The 20635-nt window shown below is 44.0% G+C and overlaps 2 protein-coding genes across 2 annotated transcripts in view; both read left to right on the top strand.

The window, feature by feature from the left end:
• Window positions 1-7915, top strand: part of PECR (peroxisomal trans-2-enoyl-CoA reductase) — a 49476-nt gene extending 41561 nt beyond the window's left edge. Inside the window, exons 7-8 of the mRNA XM_036254824.1 lie at window positions 4730-4841; window positions 7661-7915. Of these exons, the coding sequence (XP_036110717.1) occupies window positions 4730-4841; window positions 7661-7746 (198 nt within the window). The 3' untranslated portion in view covers window positions 7747-7915. The remainder of the gene's footprint in view (window positions 1-4729; window positions 4842-7660) is intronic.
• An 8835-nt stretch (window positions 7916-16750) lies between these two features.
• The window catches only part of MREG (melanoregulin), a 55903-nt gene continuing 52018 nt past the window's right edge, over window positions 16751-20635 (top strand). The window contains exon 1 of the mRNA XM_036254826.1: window positions 16751-17089. Within this exon, the coding sequence (XP_036110719.1) occupies window positions 16995-17089 (95 nt within the window). The 5' untranslated portion in view covers window positions 16751-16994. The remainder of the gene's footprint in view (window positions 17090-20635) is intronic.

Below are 20635 nucleotides of genomic sequence, written 5' to 3'. Positions count from 1 at the left end.
AAATCCTTTGATCTGTCTTTTCTTTTTTTTTATCCTCGAGGACATTTTTCCATTTTTTTGTTCAGATAGAGTGGGAGGGAGAGAGAGGAAGAGAGAAACATTGACGTGAAAGGGACACATCGAGTGGCCGCCACCTACCTGCACCACCCAACCAGGGCTGGGGACAAACCGCAACCGAGGTACATGCCCTTAGCGGGAACTGAACCTGGGTCTCTCGGGACCGCAGGCCAACACTGTAACCGCTGAGCCAAACCGGCCAGGGTCCTTTGATCTTTCTTACAGTTTGCCTAGGCATTTGACCCAGAGATGATTCTGTAACATCAGGCATTGGTCTTTTGGTTCACTGAGTTATGCAGATCTTCTAAATGTTGACATACAATTCTAAGTGTTGACGTACAATATCAAAAGGTTACATTTGTTAACGTCACCACTAATCTCTTCAGAAAAATCTTTAAGTATCAGAAAATTGCCAAGCTCATGGTAACTAGTTCAAGTTTTCCAAAATTCTAATTTTTACCTGAAAACTCAAATCTTATCAACGAATTCTGTCAGATGTTTCTCTTTGAATTGACATTTGAAAAAATGTCGGCCCAGTGACCAAGTATCAGTGACTGCATTTTGTTTCTTCAAGTAAAAAATGGTGTTTCATGGAAAACGTGACTAGTTTAGTTCACACCTCAACTACACTTGCTTTTCCTTGAGGCAACCATTATACTTCTGTATGGAACAGAAGAGTTTGATGTGTAATTCCTATTTCATCACATAGGATATTGAAACAGTGTAGGCTCAGTGGTTGAGATCAATACAATTAGTCATCTTTATTGCTTCACCAAGGACATTCTAACACGAAACAGGCTCCCTCACACCCTCATGAGTCCTTGCCCGTGAAGGATATAATCATTACTACAATAAGGATCACTAGGTCAACTCATGTTCCTGCCAAGATTCCTGCTGAGGCTCCAGCCATCTTACCCACCATGGCTTTGGCACTATTAGGACAAATGTTAGCAAAGTGAAAAAGGCAAATAAGGACTTAATATTATTTTGAAAGTAGTTTGACCTGCAAATCCCCTGGAAAGGTCTTAGGTACACCCAGGGTTTTGCCGGTCATGCTTTAACTAATAATGTAGGTATTGCCTTCAGAAAGCTTGGTTGTGAAGGGAAGCAGAGACCATGGTAGCTGTGCAGACTAACATCAAGCTGAATGGAAGTCCTACAGCTATGGAATTAAAGCAGCAGCCACATCCAGACTGGTAGGAGGGTGAAGGGGACGGGCTCGTCCCACACCCACGTGTGGCAGATAAAAATCAGGAGGGTCACCTCGGCTGGGAAGGCCCTTCCTGAGGAGTGAGGGGTCCCTGCCCCACACCAGGTGCCCAGCTCAGGGTCCCAGCTTGGCCCCAGTGCCAGGAAGAAAAGTCCCCATAACTTCTGGCTGTAAAACCAGCGGGAACTGAGACTGAGGGAGGCTGCAGCTGCAGAAACCCCAGCAGTTCCTCTTAAAGGGCCCTCACACAGACTTACTCAGACCCACTCCCTCTGAGCTCTGAGGGGAGGCAGCTTGAGGGGCACCAGAGAACAGGGAAGAACTGAGCTGTTTGGCCTCCAGACGAGGGCTGGAGGGGCAGCTTTCTCCTGGACAGACGTGCTGGTGAAGGCTGTTTTTCCTTTGGTGAGCCCTTCCCTGGGGCGGCAGACACCACCACATTTGGGACTCCAGCAACCTGGCTCACACTGTTGGCCCTGCCCCATCCAACTTTCAGGCCCACCCAAGCTGTTTCCAAAGGCTTTATCATAGGATTGGCCTGTCTTGTATCCTACTTCAGAGATTCCTAAAATCTCTCAAACAAGCAGCATCTGGTACCTGAGCCCACCAGTGCACCTGGCACCATCGGGCCAATGGACACCCTGTGTCAACACAGACCAGTGCACAGCGGTGGAGCTGCCAAGGTGCTGGTTGCAGAAACCGCAAAAGGCCAGGAGCCCAGCATCATCCCCAGCAGTAGCAGCCTAATCAGAGTTGAGATATACCCCCAGCGACAGAGGCTGGAGAGCAGACATCCATCCCCAGGCAACAGAAGCACAGACCAGCAGCAGAGAACTATTCCCCCCCTCAAAAAAACCTACAGCAAAGGCTGAGCAGGAGCTGAGCCCCACTGGGCAGCAGCACTCCCCAGCCCCCAGCGGCGAGACTGGGGGCTCCACAGATGCAGAGTTCAGAACACAGGTTATAAGGTTGCTCAGGGAACTTGGTGAGACATCCAAGGGACTTAGTAAGATCTTCAAGGAACTTAGGAGACCTCTGAGGAACTTAGACCATCAACAACATAAAAAAGGGCCAGTCAGAAAAAGGATGCACTAACTGAAATAAAGAATAATTTACTGGGAATCAATAGTAGAGTAGGGAAAGCCAAGAAACAAACTATCGATTTGGAATATAAGGAAGCAGAAAACACCCAACTAGAACAGCAAAAAGAAGAATCCAAAAAAATGAGGATAGTGTAAGGAGTCTCTGGGGCAACTTCAAGCGTGCCAACATTCGCATCTTGGGGGTGCCTGAAGGAGAAGAGAGAGAGCAACAATTTGAAAAACTATTTGAAACAATAACGACAGAAAACTTCTCTAACTTGGTGAAGGAAACAGACATACAAGTCCAGGAAGCACAGAGAGTCCCAAATGGTTGAACCAAAAGAGGCCCACGCCAAGACACATCATCATCAAAATGCCGAAGGTTCAAGACAAAGAGAGAATCTTAAAAGCAGTGAGAGAAAAGCAGTCTGTTACCTACAAAGGAGCTCCCATAAGACTGTCAGCTGATTTCTCAAAAGAAACTTTGCAGACCAGAAGGGAGTGGCAAGAGAGATTAAAGGTGATGAAAAGCAATGGCTTACAACCAAGATTACTCTATCCTGCAAAGCCATCATTTAGAATTAAGAGTTTCCCAGACAAGAAAAAGCTAAAGGAATTCTTCACTACCAAACCAGTATTATATGAAATGTTGAAGGGTCTTCTTGAAGGCGAAGAACAAAAATATGAAGAATAAAATGGCAAATAATACAAATCTATCAACAATTGAATCTACAAGCAAAATGAGCAAGCAGAACAGAAATAAACTCATAGATACAGAGAACTTTTTGTTGCTTGCCAGATGGGTGGGGGTGGGAGGATAGGTGAAAAAGATGAAGGAATGAAGAAGTACAAATTGGTTGTTAGTCTGATGAACCTCAAAGGGAAAGGGGGAGGGAGGGTGGGATGAGATAAACCAAAGAACTTCTATGCATATATGTGTAACCAATGGACACCGACAATAGTGTGGGGAAGGCAGGAGGGGGTGGGAATGGGGAGGAGGGGGTCAATGGGGAAAAAAGGTAGAAACATCTGTAATTCAACAATACAGATGAGTTTAAAAAAGAAAAGTAAAAAGAGGTAACCTTAGTTTTATCATATATTTTACTTAACCTGATATGTTTAAAGCATTATCATTTCAACATATGATCAATATAAAAACTATTTATGTGATATTTAACATTCTGCTTTTCATAGCAAGTCTTCAAAGCCTGGTGCGTATTTTATATTTACAGCACATCTCAATTCAGACTAGCCCTGTGGCAAGTGTTTAGGTAGTGCCACAGGGCTAGTGGCCTCCGTTTGAGACAGTTCATTTCTATATGAGCTGCTGGGTGCGCAAGGGTGGAGAGAAAGCTATGCCTGCTCTCCAGGGTCTCAGTGTCTCAAAGAGGCAAAGCCATGTGAACAAACGTGGCTACAGTGCTCAGTGCAGGACCAAGACTAGAGTGAGGCAAGCAAGCCATGGACACAAAATTTAAGAATGTGCTCACTCTCGGGGTTGTGCTAGTGTAGGGTCTGCCCCAAGAGTGAGCACCTCCTTAAGTGTGGCATCCTAAGCCCCTCATTAGGCACATGCATGTCCCAGCCCTGCCCGGGAGCCTGATAAAATGGTAGATTCTGAGGCCCAACCACAGGGCTTACATTCAGAAGCTCTCAAGCAGGGTCTAGGGATCCGGAGTGTCAACAAGCATCCCTAAGAATTCCAGTGCAGGCGTTTAGGATCACCCTTTGAGGAGCTCGGCTGTGCCAACAGCCTCTCATGAGAGTTCCTTGACATCTGGTGGAGTCATTTCTCTCGTACAGTCTGGTTTGGGGAGTAGATGTTGCTGAACTCAGTAGTGAACTAGCTGGATTTTTAGGGGATGCACTGGGATTCTGAATTCCTTTGGGCAGAAAGTCCTTGTAGTCTGAATTGCTGGGTGTTTAGCCTGCAGGACCACAGACTGAACAGATGAGCATGCCACGTTATTTTACAGGCACATTGACTATTTTGGGGACACAAATATAAAAGGCACGTGGCAGTGATGAGAAGTATAGTTGGTGGCAGTGATGAGAAGTATAGTTGTGGGGGGCACTTAAAGGTGTAGAAGGAACTGAGTTGTTTGAAATGGAAAAGAGCCCAAATTAAGCCCTGTGTAGCTTATTTGACATTGTCAGAGGATCTGTCCTATCTCGCTGTCTTCACCCTAATCTCTTACCTGATTTTCATGATGCTCAAATAAAAAAGAAAAAAGGCAGTTATCTATGTCCTGTCAGATTCTGGTACACGTACACCTTGGAATTCATGTCGCAGACGTGGGCTCTGAGATGTGTTGCTCAAGATTGGGAAGCAGGCAAATATGAGACATGTCTCCTTTTGTGTGTGTTTTTCCATTTCTAGGTTTCCCCCCTGGTATGTTTTCTGCTATCTCCAGCAGCTTCCTTCATCACCGGACAGTTGGTTGAAGTGGATGGGGGCCAGTCTCTGTACACTCACATTAATGAAATACCAGGTAAGCAGTCAAGCAGTGAGTTAGTGAACTTCATGCCTTTTCGTGTTCACATTTTCAAATTATCTTAGAGTGTTCTGTCAGCACATCAAAATGTGTAAAATGTTTATATTTATGATACGGTTTTGAAAGGAATGTTCCTCATCACAAAAATATCTAAATATCTTTATTTATGGAATTTATATATATTTAAAAAGGCAGTTTGTGTGTGTGTGTGTGTGTGTAAGTTAGTAGAATTTGAACCTTAAAAAATATTCTCAATATGAGACCATATGTGTAAGGAGAAGATAGGAAAAAAGGCAAGAAGTTGCCATATTCTTTTAGATTGAGTTCCTCTTTATTCCTCAGTAAGGTCTGAGCAGAAGAATCGGACCTGTTAGGTGGAGAGGGGTTATGGTGCTCTTTTACGCTATCTTTGGGATATAGATTGAATGAACCATATGAATTTGCTGTATTCATTTTTGATATACAAAACAGTTTAATAAGGCTCAACTAAATAGATATTACACACAAATGTGTGTGTGTGGGGGGGGAGGGGAGTGCATGTGTGTGTCTCATGACTAGACCAGAGAATTTGGGGGTTGAAAGGGTCCTAAAAAAAAAATCAGTCCAGCGAGGCAAGTGTGGCTCAGTGGATTGAGTGTTGGCCCATGGACTGAGAGGTCTTGGTTTGATTCCCAGGACACATGCCTGTGTTACAGGCTCAGTCTCCAGCAGGGGGTGTGAAGGAGGCAGCCCATTGAGTTTCTCTCTCGTTCATGTTTCTATCTCTCTCCCACTTCTTCTCTCTCTAAAAATTCAATAAAAACATAGTTTTAAAAATCAGTCCAGCCGGTGTGGCTCAGTGGTTGAGCATCCACCCATGCATCAAGAGGTCGCCAGTTCGATTCCTGGTCAGGGCACATGCCCAGGTTATGGGCCCAATGCGCAGTGGGGGGCATGCAGGAGGTGGCCAATCATGCTCTCTCTCACTGATGTTTCTATCTCTCTCTCCCTCTCCATTACTCTCTTTCTAAAAATCAACAAAGAAAAAAATTTTTTTTTTTAATTAGTCCAGTATCCTAATTTTACAAATGAAAAAACAAATCTATGGAAACTAAAAGGCACATTCAAGTTAATCACTCCCAAAATATAAAAAAAGATATAAAATTCAAACATATTCAAACTAGTGCTCAAGATAGTTGATTAAGTGGCTACTAGCAAATTAAAATGTGGTTCAGGTAATACATGTGTCTTTGAATTTCATATCAGGGACCCAGGTTCAACCTACCTTTTCATATGCTAACAATTCAATCAAGGCTAAGGACCTTTACATTAATAAATGATTAGTATAGAACTGGAATATTACTTATTCTTTCTCCCTCCCACATATATTTCTTCACTAATAGCATCAATGGTGAGGGACACAAGATACTTTGGTTTTAAGGATCTCAGTTGTAAACACAGACGTGCACATGGTTATGCAGCTTTGTTTTCTGATAGTACTTAAAACAGCAAGAGTGGGAGAGACTCCACATCTCTCACTGGCAGAGTTGAGTCAGAAGTATTTGTTAAGGTGAGTTCACTCTTTTTTGGTAAAGAGAGAAATTCCAGGTGGCTGCTTCTCCAGGCCTCCAGTGAAATGATTTTCTCTTGTCATTCTAACACTTTTTATCAGTACAAAAACATTTTTTAAGTTTTTAAGGAAAGCAGCTACATCTGTTTTTTAAGAATATAGTCCCGCAAAATGATGAGTGGGAATATTCAGCCTTCCTTGTAGAGTTTGCTTGAAGGTTGCCAGCCCTGCAGTGAGGGTGCCTGCGATCGGAACCTGGTACCCCTCTTAGCTCTTTGACCTTGGGAAATTAATTCTATAAGCCTCCATTTTCTTTTCTATCAAGTGGGTTCACTTATAGCATTGATTTTGTAAGCTGTTGGGAGGATCAAATCAGATAACGAACATTTAAAGCCCTGGGACAGACAAGATGCTTTTAGACGCAACCCAAACTGGCTTGAGCCATAAAGGAATGTGTTGCCTCGAGTAACTGACAAGCAGGTGACACTTCACTCAGCAGCTCAGTGTCCTCATCAAGGACAATTTTTACTCTTACTTCTGTTTTTGCTTCTATGATGTTGGCTTTCACTCTCCTTGTGGCAGGATGGCTGCCTGCTGTTCCTACAGCTTCTTTGTTCACATCCATCTGGACAGAGAGAGATGGGAGGGGAAGGACTTTCTTTCAACATTTCTAACCACATTCTGACATCTACTCTGCTTTGGACTAATTTATGCAAATGCCTATCCCTAACCAATAACCACAGCCAGGGGAATGGAGTGCATTGGTTGACTCAGGTCAGTCGGCCACCAGTCAGCGGTCTGAGTGAGATCACTTGCAGAACCTCATGGAATTCTAAGTGCCCCCAGGCTGTGGGAGGAGGAGGAGGTGAGGGGCTGAATGCTGGGCGGGCAGCTAGATGTTCCGGGTACAGAGTAAGCACGTTGTTGTAAATCATCATTAAGAAAGTCACATTTATTGAATGTCTACAGTATGCCAAGGGCTGTGCATAGGGTGTCACATTGAATTCTCACAACTTTAGAAGATAGATGTGATTATGCCCTTTAATAGATGAGAAAACTGAGGCTCAGGAAGAGTAATTTCTCCAAATTCTGAAAAGCTAGTAAAGTGACAGAGCTGGGAATCAAATCCAGGATTTTCTCAGAGCCTGTGCTATTTGTCCTAATAATTTCTTGTTACTTTCAGGGAAAATAACAGGAGGGTTTGGTGGAAACTGGGGGGACTTGTAAGGTTAATAGATTTGTAAGTGACATGTGTTCCACTTAACAGATCATGACAACTGGCCGGAGGGACCAGGGGACCTTTCTGATGTCAAAAGGATGAAGGAGTCTGTGAAGTATAAAGCCAATCTTTAAATTAAGGAAAAAAGGAGATGTCTTTTGTCCCCAAATGCCTTAACATCTTAAGAATGTACTTCTATACTTTATAGGAGCTTGTAATTTGTATGGAAAAATCATTCTGTGCCTTTTCATGTTATCAAATTTGTCTATGTAAAAACTATTCCTGAAATAAAGGCATTTTTAAATCCCAACCAACACCTTTCCCCTCCTCTCTTGATTTCTAGCGTGAGGGAGGGCGAGAAGCCCTCACCAGTGACAGTTCTATCTGCAGAGCTCTCCTTAGGGCTGGCGGAGGCCCGGTCCTGCTCCACTTTCTTCCCTTCTCTTCCCTGGTAACCCTCCTGGACGCTACCTCCACCTCGGGGCGGCTTCCCTGGAAACCACTGTGTGATACCATGTGATGCTGCGTGATACATGTACAGTTCCAGCGGAGGGTTAGCTCCTCTCAGCTGAGAAGCTTTGCTCTTTTGCTACAGGTACTAGAGGTCTTCTCTCCACGTTTTTCACTTTTTTCCTCTCACGGTCTTTAAAACAGCCTCTTCTGGTGTTTGGGTGGAGGGGATGGTGGGGAACGGGGAAGGGTGTAAGAGGTAAGCAGGATGGCTCGGTGTAAAATTCCTACCTGGAGTGACAAAGCCTTTCTAAACTGAAAATGGCTGACACCCAGCTAAGGGAGAGAAGCCCCTTGTGATGCTCAGCATGGGAAGGGAGGGTGGAGCTTAAGACTCAAGTGAGCAGACTTCACATAGTCATGGAGAGGGTGCTCATGGTATATCCTTAAATGGGGCCTCGGTTTGACCAAGGAGAACATGAGGCATCTATCAGTGTTTTACAAAATTTTTTTTTCTTTATTGATTTTTGGAGAGAGAGAGGAAGGGAGAGAGATAGAAACATCGACGAGAGAGTACATCTACTGGCCGCCTCCTGCATGCCCCCAGTGGGGATTGGACCCACAACCTGGGCATGCACCCTAACCAGGAATTGAACTGGTGACCTCTTGGTGCATGGGTCAACCACTGATTCACATCGGCTGGGCTCTATCAGTTTGTTGAGAGTCTGGCTCTTTTTCTAAGTCCCGGTTTGTGGGGTTGTCCTGTTGTGGAGGGGCTGGCTGACTACCACCTTCCTTCAGACACAGCTCACAACCGTGCTCGGCAGACACCAGCCTCCCTCATTCCTGCTTCATCTTCTCTGTTCCAGCTTCTTCCCATTCCCTGCTCCTCACCCCAATTCCTACGTCACCTCCATCACCATGCAGAACAAGATAGCCCATTTATCAGAAGGAATTTTCACCGAAGACAGCTCTCCCTCTGGGGAATTGCACTTTCCTCTTTTAATTTGTCATCAAGCTGTTTCCAAGACAGGTTTATTTAAATACATAAACAGCTAAATAATAAAATTTAAAAACCAAAACTCTTTCACTCAAATTATTCATTTAGATTACTCTTTGACAGAAGTTAAGAAACATATGTAATGTCCTATGCACTTTTCCATAGATTCCAGGCTAATAAATCAAGAAGCAATGCTTAGTAAGGTCAAATGAAATAGTAAAAGAATAATTACATGGCACCTGCTAGCCAAGTGAAGCGAGGACTTTCTGTTCAATTTAGCATTGCCCTAACAGGCTGACTCTAGCCGACTTTAAACCCTCCATTTGGATATAGCGGGACCCTTTGAGATGTAAGTCTGCAGAGGCATTGTAGTGACAACCACTTCCCCTCTGCAGAGTGACAGCTTTCTAACCCTTGTCAGATTCCTCTCTGAAGAAACTGCGGTTCATTTACAAGGGAAGCCCACGAGGTGGCAGCATGGAGAACCACAGGAGGGTTTGTATACTATAACTTTAATGGGGAGCTTGACCAGGAGTTTTGGTTCTGTAGAAAGTTGCAGGGTTCTGGCTTGTTTATGTCTCTCTGTGAGTGTTATGAAGAAATAAGTAATATAAATAGGTGGAAAACCAAACACCCAATGGCATATATTTGGCTATCTAGTAACACAGGTTGGTAAGAGCTGGGCTTAAAGTTGGGGCAAACCTTTGGGAGCCTTTTATGGCAAATATGAACAGTGTTCATGTACCCTCCATTACCCTCATTTTTGGAGTCAGCCTGTTAGGGCATGCTTTCTATTTTGTAACTTGGTATCACCTTGCATATAGCAGGTGCTTAATAATGTATAGTAAGTAGAGTTTAATTGAATTAGGAACGCTTAATTTTAGTTAGGTATATATGGAGAGACTTTGGAGAGTGTAGAATACTTGGGATGGTAGGGAAGTGGGAAAAGGTCAGGTTCCATGGTCACACCAGTGGGGCTGTTCTGGTCATCTGAAAAGTGTTTGTTATAACAGGACAGTTAGCGGTGACAGTGGACTTAGTTAGATATGGGAATATTGTTGATAGAGCAGCATAATTAGCTATGAGAGTATAGTAAAATATGGCAGAGTGGTTGGCTATGGAAGTATAGTTAGGTATGACAGGATAGTTAAACATGAGAAAGCTGGGGTGAGGTAAGGAAAGCAATCAAAAGAATGGTTGCCTTGGGCACAAGTAAATACTGAACATTTCAGTATCAATTTTCCAGGTTTTTCCCTGGGTAGTACTATAAGGATGAGTACTGCGTATTTTTCATCTTTGTATTCCACAAGAGGTTGAGCACAGTGCCATGCTTATAAAGTGGACACTAACTTTTCATCGACACTCAAATATTTGTTGAAATAAATAATTTCAGGTGCTCACAACTGGCTATGGAAGGCGATGGGATAGAGTCTGACTAAAGTATGTATACTTAATTAACAACAGTAATTATAGCTGATGTTTACAGAGCGCTTCCTGGTTTCCATGAAATTGTACCAAGTGCTCTCTTTGTGTATTTAGCCCAATCCCGACTGCAACCACATGGGGGCACTGTGATCCCGGAGCCCATGCTCTTAACCACCTTGCCAATGGTTCTCAAACTTGGTGGTTAGTTTGCTGGGGCTGCCATAACAAGCTGCCACTGTGTGGCTTAAGCAACAGAAATGTATTTTCTACTAGTTCTGGAGGCTAGAAGTTGGACATCGAGGTGTCTGCAGGGTTGATTTCATTTTGAGGCCTCCCTCCTTGGCTTCTCCCTGGGTCTTCCCTCTTGTCTGTGTTCTAATATCCTCTTCTTATAAGGAGACCAGTCATGTTGGATTAATGACCTCCTTTAACCTTAAGTACCTCTTTAAAGACCCTACTTAAATACAGTCATATGCTGAGGTGCTAGGGATTAAGACTTTAACGTATGAATGTTAGAGGGGACACAGTTCAATCCATAAGGGTATGCCTCAGAATTCTCAAACCTCTAGAGTAGGCCAGGACTGGGGCCAAGGAGGTGAGGGGCCTGGAGTGCAACATTTAAGGACATGCTCACTCTCAGGGTTGTGCCCTAAGAGTGAGTGTCTCCTTAAATATACCCTAAATTCCTCATTACCCTCAGCCGAGTCCCAGCCCTGCTTGGGAGCCTGATAAAATGGTACATTCTGGGGCCCCAACCTCAGACCTTACATTTCAGAAGCTCTCAAGTAGGGTCTAGGAATCCGGAGTGTCAACAAGCATCCCTAAGAATTCCAGTGCAGGCATTTAGGATCACCCTTTGAGGAGCTCGGCCTCTGCCAACAGCCTCACACGAGAGTTCCTTGACATCCGGTGGAGTCATTTCTCTTGTTCTGTCTGGTTTGGGGAGTAGATGTTGCTGAACTCATCAGTGAACTAGCTGGATTTTTAGGAGATGCACTGGGATTCTGAAGTCCTTTTTGCAAAAAGCCCCTGTACCCTGAGTTACTGGGTGTTGGACCTGCTAGAACCTGGGGCTGGAGTCCTTTCTGTCCATTCCAGATGGCAGAAGCTCCATGGACACACACAATGCATTTGAGCCAGTGCATCAGCAGCTACTATCACTGAGTGGCCATTGTTTTTGCCTTGCCAGTACCCGTTCCCCTAGTTTTTGTGTCTCTAGTTGATTTTCTGCAGGAAGGTCTCCCACTCTTCGTCCAACTGGCTTACTTTTCCTGTTTCCCCATTCTTCCTCACTTGGGCACTACAAGGGTGCGCATGAGACTCGCGCCTGCTCAGTAGGTGCCTTCTCTCCTTCTGCAAGAGCAGTTGTTTCCATGTCAGGCCAAGAAGGCAAGTCTAATGGAGAAAGTGCTCTTTATATTTTCCCTATGGGATTTAGGCAGCTCATAGGCAGACCCTTTAGAAATTAAATATAAATTCTCATGCAAACTCTGGGTTCACTAAATAGTTCTTTTTCTGCTTTTATACATTTATTCAACACATTTGTTGAGTGCCTACTGTGTGCCTGCACTGTTGTAGGTGCTGGGGATATTGCAAAAAAAAACAAAAAACAAATCCATCTTTATGAATGGAACCTACATTGAGCTCACCATTGTATCTCCAGTACCTGGCTCACTAAATATTTGTTGAATGAATAATGGAATGACACCAGCTTGTGCTATGTTGCTGCAAGCATAGCTTTTCTGTGGAATGCACTAATGATGTGTGGGAGCTAAGTACTTTGATTTTCTTTTTTTTTTCACCCTGTATATGCCTTTTCCTCCAACTCTCAGAAGTCATCAGTAAATTCTTAAAGAGGGAGGACTTCAAAGTACACTAGTTGTTTTCAAAGCAGACTCTAGCGTTTTCCCTGCCATGGAAAAAAAATCTGAGAATATAGACCCGCAGGCCTACCTAAAAAACAAGCAGCTGATGGTCTGTGAATCACTAGTCACCCCAGGGGACTGCCTACTCCCCCAACAGCAGGTGCCCAGAGGTGCTTGGTAAATGTCAGATGTTGCTGACTGTGATGCGTTGGTGTCAACCCAGGCAGTGGAAACAATCTAGCAGCAACACTAAAAAAAAAAAAAAAGAAAGCTCACTGCTGTCCTGTGAATGATGTCTGAAAAAGGAAATGAGGTTGCCAAAATGTGATCTTAGCTGTCTAGCAGCTGAAGATGGAAGGTTTGGTGCCATTTGTACTCCTATCAAAGGTCCAATTTTCCCCCAAACCAGGGAAGTCATGAAGGTATTCAACCTCTGGGAAGATGAGCACTATGAAAACACACACACTTATCCTTAGGAAACTAAGTAATAGAGTACATCAGTTAAAAAGAAGGAGGTGTAGTAATAAGAATAGATCTCCAAGACACACTAACTGCATTAAGTGGAAAAAGCTTGCAGACAGATTAATGGGTACTTTGTATATTAATTAAAACAAAACTCACTACTAGAAAACTGACACACAATGATACTATATATACACCACCGGGGCACATATGTATATATGTGTCCAGGAAAAAAGTGGTACCACATTGATGATAATGATTACCTTGGGGAGGCTAGAAAAGGGACAGGACTGTGGACTGCAGTCAGAGGGAACTTTAACTGCAATATTTAAATTTTGTAGAGGAGTGTTTCACTTATAAATTAACTTAAAATTAACTTTAAAAGAAAAATATTGATAGTTGTTAGAGCAGACAAACACTATACATGGTCCTTCGTAAGGTGGGGCATTAACTTCCTGATCAACTCTGCTAAATAGATGTGGTTCTAGGGCTTCCTAAAAATATCTGGTCTGAAACAGTCTACATAAAAGATGCCCACACAGCCCTGGCAGGGTAACTCAGTTGGTCAGAGCATCATCTCAATACACCAAGGTTGCACGTTGGATCCCAGGTCAGGGCACATACAAGAATCAACCAATGAATGCATAAGTAAGTGGAACAACAAATTGATGCTTCTCTCTCTCTCCTCTTCCTCTCTCTGTCTCTCTAAAATCAATAAATCAATGAAAAAAATTTTCAGAAAAGATGCCCACACATTGCAGAAGTACAAAGGTGAAAAGAAATACTGTCACATGTAGGCCAGTAGTATTGGGACTAGCATTTGCCCAACAGACCTATTTACGTGGAGTTAATCAATAGCACTAAATTGTGGTATTTCTACAGTGCTTTATGGTTTTCAAATGATCTCGTCTGAGTTGCACAGTTGTCACCAGTAGGTAGGGCTGGACTCATCATCTCCATTTCGCAGAGCAGAACACTGAGGTTCAGAAAAATTAAATGACTTGTCTAAGTCAACGTTAGTAAAGGGGCAGAACACCCCCATTTTCCAGGAGCTGAATGCCCTCTCTGGTTTCTCTATTTTCAAGAAATCCAACTCCAATAGTTAATAGTAGCTGTCAGATCCTACATTTCATCTCCTTGCTGGCTGAGTTCACATTTTGGCACTTTCTACTTGAACCTGAGTGGACTAAAATCCAAAATCCAATTTCAGAACACAGTGTGTTCTACCAAGTGGATTTTTCCAGCCAGTAGGAAGTTTGCTGTCAAGAACAACACTTAGCCCCCATCCTGGTGCAGTTACAAGTGATAAATGACACGATGTTGGGCTTGATATCTCAGCCCCGTGCAGGCTGGTGACAGCTGGAACCCAGTTGTGTCTGGTTAATTTTTCACAATGGATCCTTATCTCCCCAACTAAGCCAGAGTCCTCAGGAGCCTCTCTGATGCTTCTGTATCTCTCAGTAGCCAGCCTCTCCGTGAACATGCACTTGATACGTTCCTTCTGCCTCTTAATGTAGCCAGGGCAGGCAAACTTATTTGCAGTGACACACTTTAAAAATTAATACACCACCCATGAGAATTGACACTTCTGAAAATAAACTCTTGCTCTTCCTCCTCACGCCTCCAAACCTGCTCCTCCCATACTCTCTCCGCTTCAGTCATTGGCCATTTAACCTCCACAGTTTGTTAACCCAAAAGTTTGGACTTTCTTTTCCTTCCTTCCTTCCTTCCTTCCTTCCTTCCTTCCTTCCTTCCTTCCTTCCTTCCTTCCTTCCTTCCTTCCTTCCTTTCCTTCTTGCTGGCTTGCTCACTGTCTCTCTCTCTCTCTTTCTCCCTCCCTCTCTCCCTTCCTTCCTTATTTAATAACCTACGTCCAGCCCTTTCACAAATCTTGCTGGCTCTACTTTAAAATTCCATCCAAAGTCGAACCATTTCTTAGCACCTCTAGTTCCCTGGTTCAAACCACTGCCATTTGTCACCTGGGTCATTACCATGACTTCCATTTGCATCTCCCTAAAACAGCCATTGGCACCCAGATTCTTCTCAAGAAAGTAGCAATGGATCCTACTGCCACATCACTGCTTCTGCTCAGAAACCTCCAAAGTGTTAGTCAGCTCACATGGAGCAAAATCCAGAGACCTGACAAAATCTTACAAGGTCCCTCATTCCATCATCTCCTATTACTCTTCCTTCTGGCTCACATACCTCTAGACCCTGGAACCCTGCGGTTTCTCAGGCACCCTATCGTTCATTCTCTCTCCTCTGGGGTTTTGCACATGGTCTTCACTCTCCCTAAAAGGCTCTTTCCTCTGATATCAGGACTACCTTGCTCATCTCCTTCAAATGTTTGTTTAAATGTTAACAGGAAGCCTTTCTTGACCACCCCATTTAAAACTGCAAGCAGCCTGGCCGGTGTGGCTCAGTGGATTGAGCGTTGTTCCATGGACTGAGAGGTCCTTGTTCCATTCCTGGTCAGGGCACATGCCGGGGGTTTCAGGCTCCATGCCCAGTCGGGGGCATGCAGAAGGCAGCCGATAGATGTTTCTCTCACATCCATGTTTCTATCTCTCTTTCCCTTCCTCTCTCTCTAAAAAAATCAATGAAAACATATTTAAAAATAAATAAAAAACTGCAAGACACACCCTCCCTGGCGCTTCGTATCCCCTTTCCTGCCACGTTGTTCTCCACAGTATGCTTTGCTTTCTAACATACTTAATTATGTGCTTGTTTTATTGAACCCCCTGCCAGAATGTTCGCTTCAGGAGAATAAGAGCAAACATTGCTTCTTTTGTTCACTGCTGTAACTCCAGAGCCCAGAACATGCTTGGCACATGACAGAAGCTCAATAATTATTTGTTGAATAATCCAGATTGGCAAAAATGAAAATCAGATGAGCTGTTTTAGGGAGATGCAAATAGAAGTCATTGTAATGATCCAGGTGACAAAGGACACTTTGTACTGGTGGGGGTTTAGGAAAATAGACACTTTCGTGTGTTGCTAGTCAGAGTGTAGACTTTGGAGGGCAACTTGGCAAGATCCATCACAATTTAGAAAGGCATCTCACCCAGCAATTCAACTGCCAACCATCTACTCAATAGCTATACATGTCCAAACACATTGTTCAAAGGTGTTCACAGCAGCATTATTTTAATGACAAAAATCTGAAATTTACTTAAATGTTCATCCATAGGGGCCTGGCTAAACATATTGGCATTCATGTGACTGCATAATATGTAACTGTTAAAATGATAGAGGACGATTACACACACACCCACACACCCCCACACCCACAGTTGTGAAACAGTTTCCATGATATACTGAGTACAACAAGCCAGGGCAGAAATGTGTGGAGTACGCCACTGCGTGGGTAAAAAAAGGAGAGGGATTTGAGTACATATACTTACAAGTTTGTACACGCATAAATAAATACATTCATACATACATGCATAAATAGCTCTGGAAAATCGCAAGAAATTAATGATAGTGGTCGCCTTCCTTGAGGGAGTTATTAAAAAACTGGAAGGCTTGAAAACAATTTTTTAAAATATCATTGTGAATATAGTACTGACACACACACACACCCTCCACAACGCACCAATCTATACTCTTATGCTAACTTTTACCGCGTGGGGCTGACTTGTTAAAAATGTCCTACACTCTACTTTAAAGGCTTGGGGTTGGGGAGGAGGAGTTATTTCCTTGGGGAGTGAAGCCAATAAAACGTGTGAGTAGATTCGGCCCAGCCTCGGCCCTGTGACCCCAGGGCTCCCTGCTCCCTCCCCAGCCCGGGCGGCGTCCGTGCCCTCGGATTTCGCCGTGTGGCTGGAGTCCCTGCTTCCTCCTTAGAGGGCAGCAGCGGGGCGTCTCGGGACGCATGCGCCCCAATGAGCGCGCGGGGGGGGGGGGCAGAGAGAGCGAGCGCTCTCCAACAAAACACGCGCCCCAAACAAAACCCAAGTGGAGGAAAGCGCACGGCCCTGCAGATCCTGGGCCGTGGAGGCGACCCAGGCCTCGCCCGCGTCCCCGGCCGCGGCGTGATGCGCCAGGACCGGCCCGTGACGCCCGGGCCACCGCTGTCCCCGCACCTGGATGCCGGCCCCGTGGCCGCGCCCCTGCCGCGCGCGCTCGCCCCCACGGCTGTCTCCGCGTCTCCCGGCGCCGGCGGGGCGGCTCGCTCTCCATGGGGCTGAGGGACTGGCTGAGGACCGTGTGCTGCTGCTGCCCGTGCCTGTGCCTGGAGGAGCCCACCGCGCCCGAGAAGGAGCCCCTGGTCAGGTGGGTGCGCACCCCGGCCGGGACCTGGGGTTACCTGGCTGCGGCACGGCTGTCAGGAGTGGGGGTCCCCGCGTGCGTCTGAGTTACGGAGGTGGGCTTGCTTTAAGGTCACACCGAGGCACAATCTAAGCCCCCGATCCCTCCCTACAGGCTAGTCCTGTTCCTTGGGTAAGAATTTGCCCGAAAGCACAGATCCTCAGAGACCCCTGAGCCCAGGTGGGTGCCTGTGGAAAGTGCGGAGAATCGGCGCTGTTGCGGGCAGGGAAGGGCGGGAGCAGCTCCCCGGGGTGGTCAGCACGGCTGCCCTGCCTGTGTATTGATGGGTGCATTCCCGGCAGGAGCCACCGTGCTTGTGTCTCCCAGCAGGAGAGTTGGATACTTTGTCACTCCATTTTATTATCACAAGAAGACCATTTCCGTGACTGAGCACAGGAAATATTTTGTCACATTAAAAAAAAAAAATCTCTATTTTCTCAGTAGGATGTTGATTTATTACAAGTTAAGCTACGAATTGTGTAAAAGTTTAATGCATATTAGCGCACTAAGTGGCTTTGCGAAGGGACCTTACAACACGATTTGTTCAGGGCCGCAATTTTAAGCGATCACATTTTAACTCTGGAAATGAAGGTTCCACTGGGTCATGCCTTGGGGTAGATGTGACAGAAACAGAGTAATCAAAATGAAATTGCGAAAAAGCATAGAAGGTGGAATTCCAGGGTTTGGGTAAGCAAATACTGAAGCCAGTGTTGCGTACGATACCATACAGCTTTCACAACTTTTTTTTTCCCAAGTGGTACATTTACACTTTATTTGAATGTTTGCATTGGAACAAATATTAACATTGATAATGTTTTTTAAAGGACATTTCTAATTGGTAACAGACATTTCAATAGATGCTTACTGGATTGATTTCAAGAGTCATGAAGCTGTGCGGTCCTGAAGCCCTTGACATTGCTGTAGGGTCAGTGAGGGAAGCTCACTCGGACATGAAGATCGGCTGTGCCAAGGCCACAGACCATGATTTACCTTTTCTTACTCTCAAGTCCAAACACTCCCTTGACTTTTGTTACTTTACATAACCCCTTCCTGCCTGTCCACTCTTATTTTCCAGTGCATTAAACACTGTACACCTCTTGATTTAATCAGACAGGCATCCTTGCCGCTGAAGGAACAATCCAACTTGTTCTCTCTGAACTTGCCGCAAGTAGTGACCTTTATCCTTCCTGCCTCTTCCTAAATGTTAGTTCTCAAGGCCCCCTCAAGCAGTCCTCTTTGATTACTTTGCCCTTATTCATCTCTTTCTCTCCTGTGATTTAGGACTTAGAACTTACCATCTGCCCTTCATGGTTTAGTGAGCACCCATGTATGTAAACATATATGCATGTTGTTATACATATAAACAGTTATACACATAATACACTTTTTGTTTGCACTTGTGATGGGTCACTTACTTAGATTATTAGATTATTGTGGACAGGGAGAACTCTAGTAATCTATCCCCAGTCTTATATGTACTGGGTAAAATCTAGAATTTCATGCTGAGGTTGCACCGTCCAGTTGTAATCATAGTAGCATGATGCAGCCCTCAGCTGGGTCTCATCCTCAGAGCCTTGGGTCTTTCTCATTTTCTGTCTGGGATTGCTATTTGAGTCAGTAGTTTGGGTTGTTTTAAAATCTCCACCCTCTCCTGCCTTGATTTACACTGGAAGTCAGTGTATTCCGCAAGTGATTTTAAGAAGACAAAGGCGGTTGGGGCAGAATGACACAGTGCTCATGAGTCATATTGCCTGGGGTGAAATACAGACTGGGTGAACTGACACAAATTATGAAACTTATTTGTGCCTTAATTTCCTCATCTGTAAAATGAGGATGAGAATAGTATGTACCTCAAAGGGTTGCCGTAAGAAAGGAAATGAGCTAATCTGTGTAAAGTGCTTAGGTCTGACACATGGTAAACAACTCAATAAATTTTAGTTATTATTAATTGTTATTGTTATTCTTCTGAGCATGTGAATATGAGTGGCCTGGTCTTTTGTGGTTCTGTGTTATTCTGGCTTCATTTCAATATAACAATATTTAGGAAGAGTAGCTCATTGATGGATGTGTGGAGCAGTGATATGTGTGTGTATGGCCACCTTCATGCTCACTCCTACCCAAGTCATCAGAAGGTCTAGTTTCAATTTTTTTTCCATTTATTATTATTATTATTTTTCAAGTGCAAAGTTCAGTGGTTTTAGTGTATTAACAAAGTTATGTAGTTATTACCACTATGTAATTGAGAACATTTGGTCACTCCAGAAAGAAACCATACCACTGAGCAGTCACTGGTTGACCACCCCTGTCTGCTCCTCCACTCCCCAGACGAACTCTGATCTACGTTGTCTTTATAGATTTGCCTGTTATGGATATTTTGTATAAACGAAATCACACACTATGTGGCCTTTTTGCCTCTGGCTTCTTTCACTTAGGATACTGTTTTGAAGTTTCATCATATTCTAACATGCGTCAGTACTTCATTCCTTTTTGCATTTGAATAATATTTCATTGTCAGGGTATATCACACTTTATTTATCCATTCATCAATTGATGGACCTTTGGGTGGTTTCCACTTTTTGGCTCTTATAAATAACACTGCAATGAATATTTGTGTACAAGTTTTGTCTGGACATACGTTTTTGATTCTTTGATTATATACCTAGAAGCGAAATTGCTGGATCATATAGTAATTCCACAGTTAACTTTCTGAGAAACTGCCAGAATGTTTTCCAAAATGGTTGGTTTGAAATCTTTTCTTAAAATTCAAAAAAAGTTTGTATTGAATTTACTGGGGTGACATTGGTTAATAAAATTATACAAGTTTCAGGTGTACAGTCCTACACCATCTGTATGTTGTATTGTGTGTTCACCACCCCATGTCAAGTCTCCGTCCATCTCCATTTATCTCCCCTTTACTCTCTTCTCCCTCCCCAACCCCCTTCCCCTCTGGTAATCACCATACTGTTGTCTGAGTTTTTTGGGGTTTTTTTTTGTTTTTTTTCCCTTCACTTTGAAATCTTGATGTGAAATCATGTGGGCAGATGGTCTTAATTTTTACTTTATTAAGAACTTCATTCTTCATGTTATCATATTATCTTTTTTAGTAAAAAAAAAAGGTTTGGTACAGACACCTCCCCTACTTCCTGCCAACTAAATCCTTTGCTCTATTGTAAAACAATGGTTTTCAAGTTTTATTTCCTATCCCAAGGTAACAGTGCCCTGGAAAGAGGTGTGGTCCTGGAGACATTGGTCATTTGTGTGCACGGTCATCTCTAATCCTTTTCCAAAATGTTCTGGGGACTCTTGCTAGTTCAAGAAAAATAACTCTTAGTCTCCTCTTGTTTGGCAATCTGAGAATGCCACTTCGACCTTGCTCCTTTTGCTGCCTCTGGCACCTGGTACGTGAAGGGGAACACCTGTCTCTTGTCATCTGTATTTCTCTCTGTCCCACTAGTTCTTTCCCCCCTTTCTCTAGAAATATGCTGAGGCCTCCCTGACGAAAACTCCCTC

Source organism: Molossus molossus, unplaced genomic scaffold, assembly GCF_014108415.1.
Source record: "Molossus molossus isolate mMolMol1 unplaced genomic scaffold, mMolMol1.p scaffold_m16_p_11, whole genome shotgun sequence".
Taxonomy (NCBI): Eukaryota; Metazoa; Chordata; class Mammalia; order Chiroptera; family Molossidae; genus Molossus; species Molossus molossus.
The sequence above is the reverse complement of the archived record's forward strand: the minus strand, read 5'-3'. Positions and strand labels throughout refer to the sequence as shown.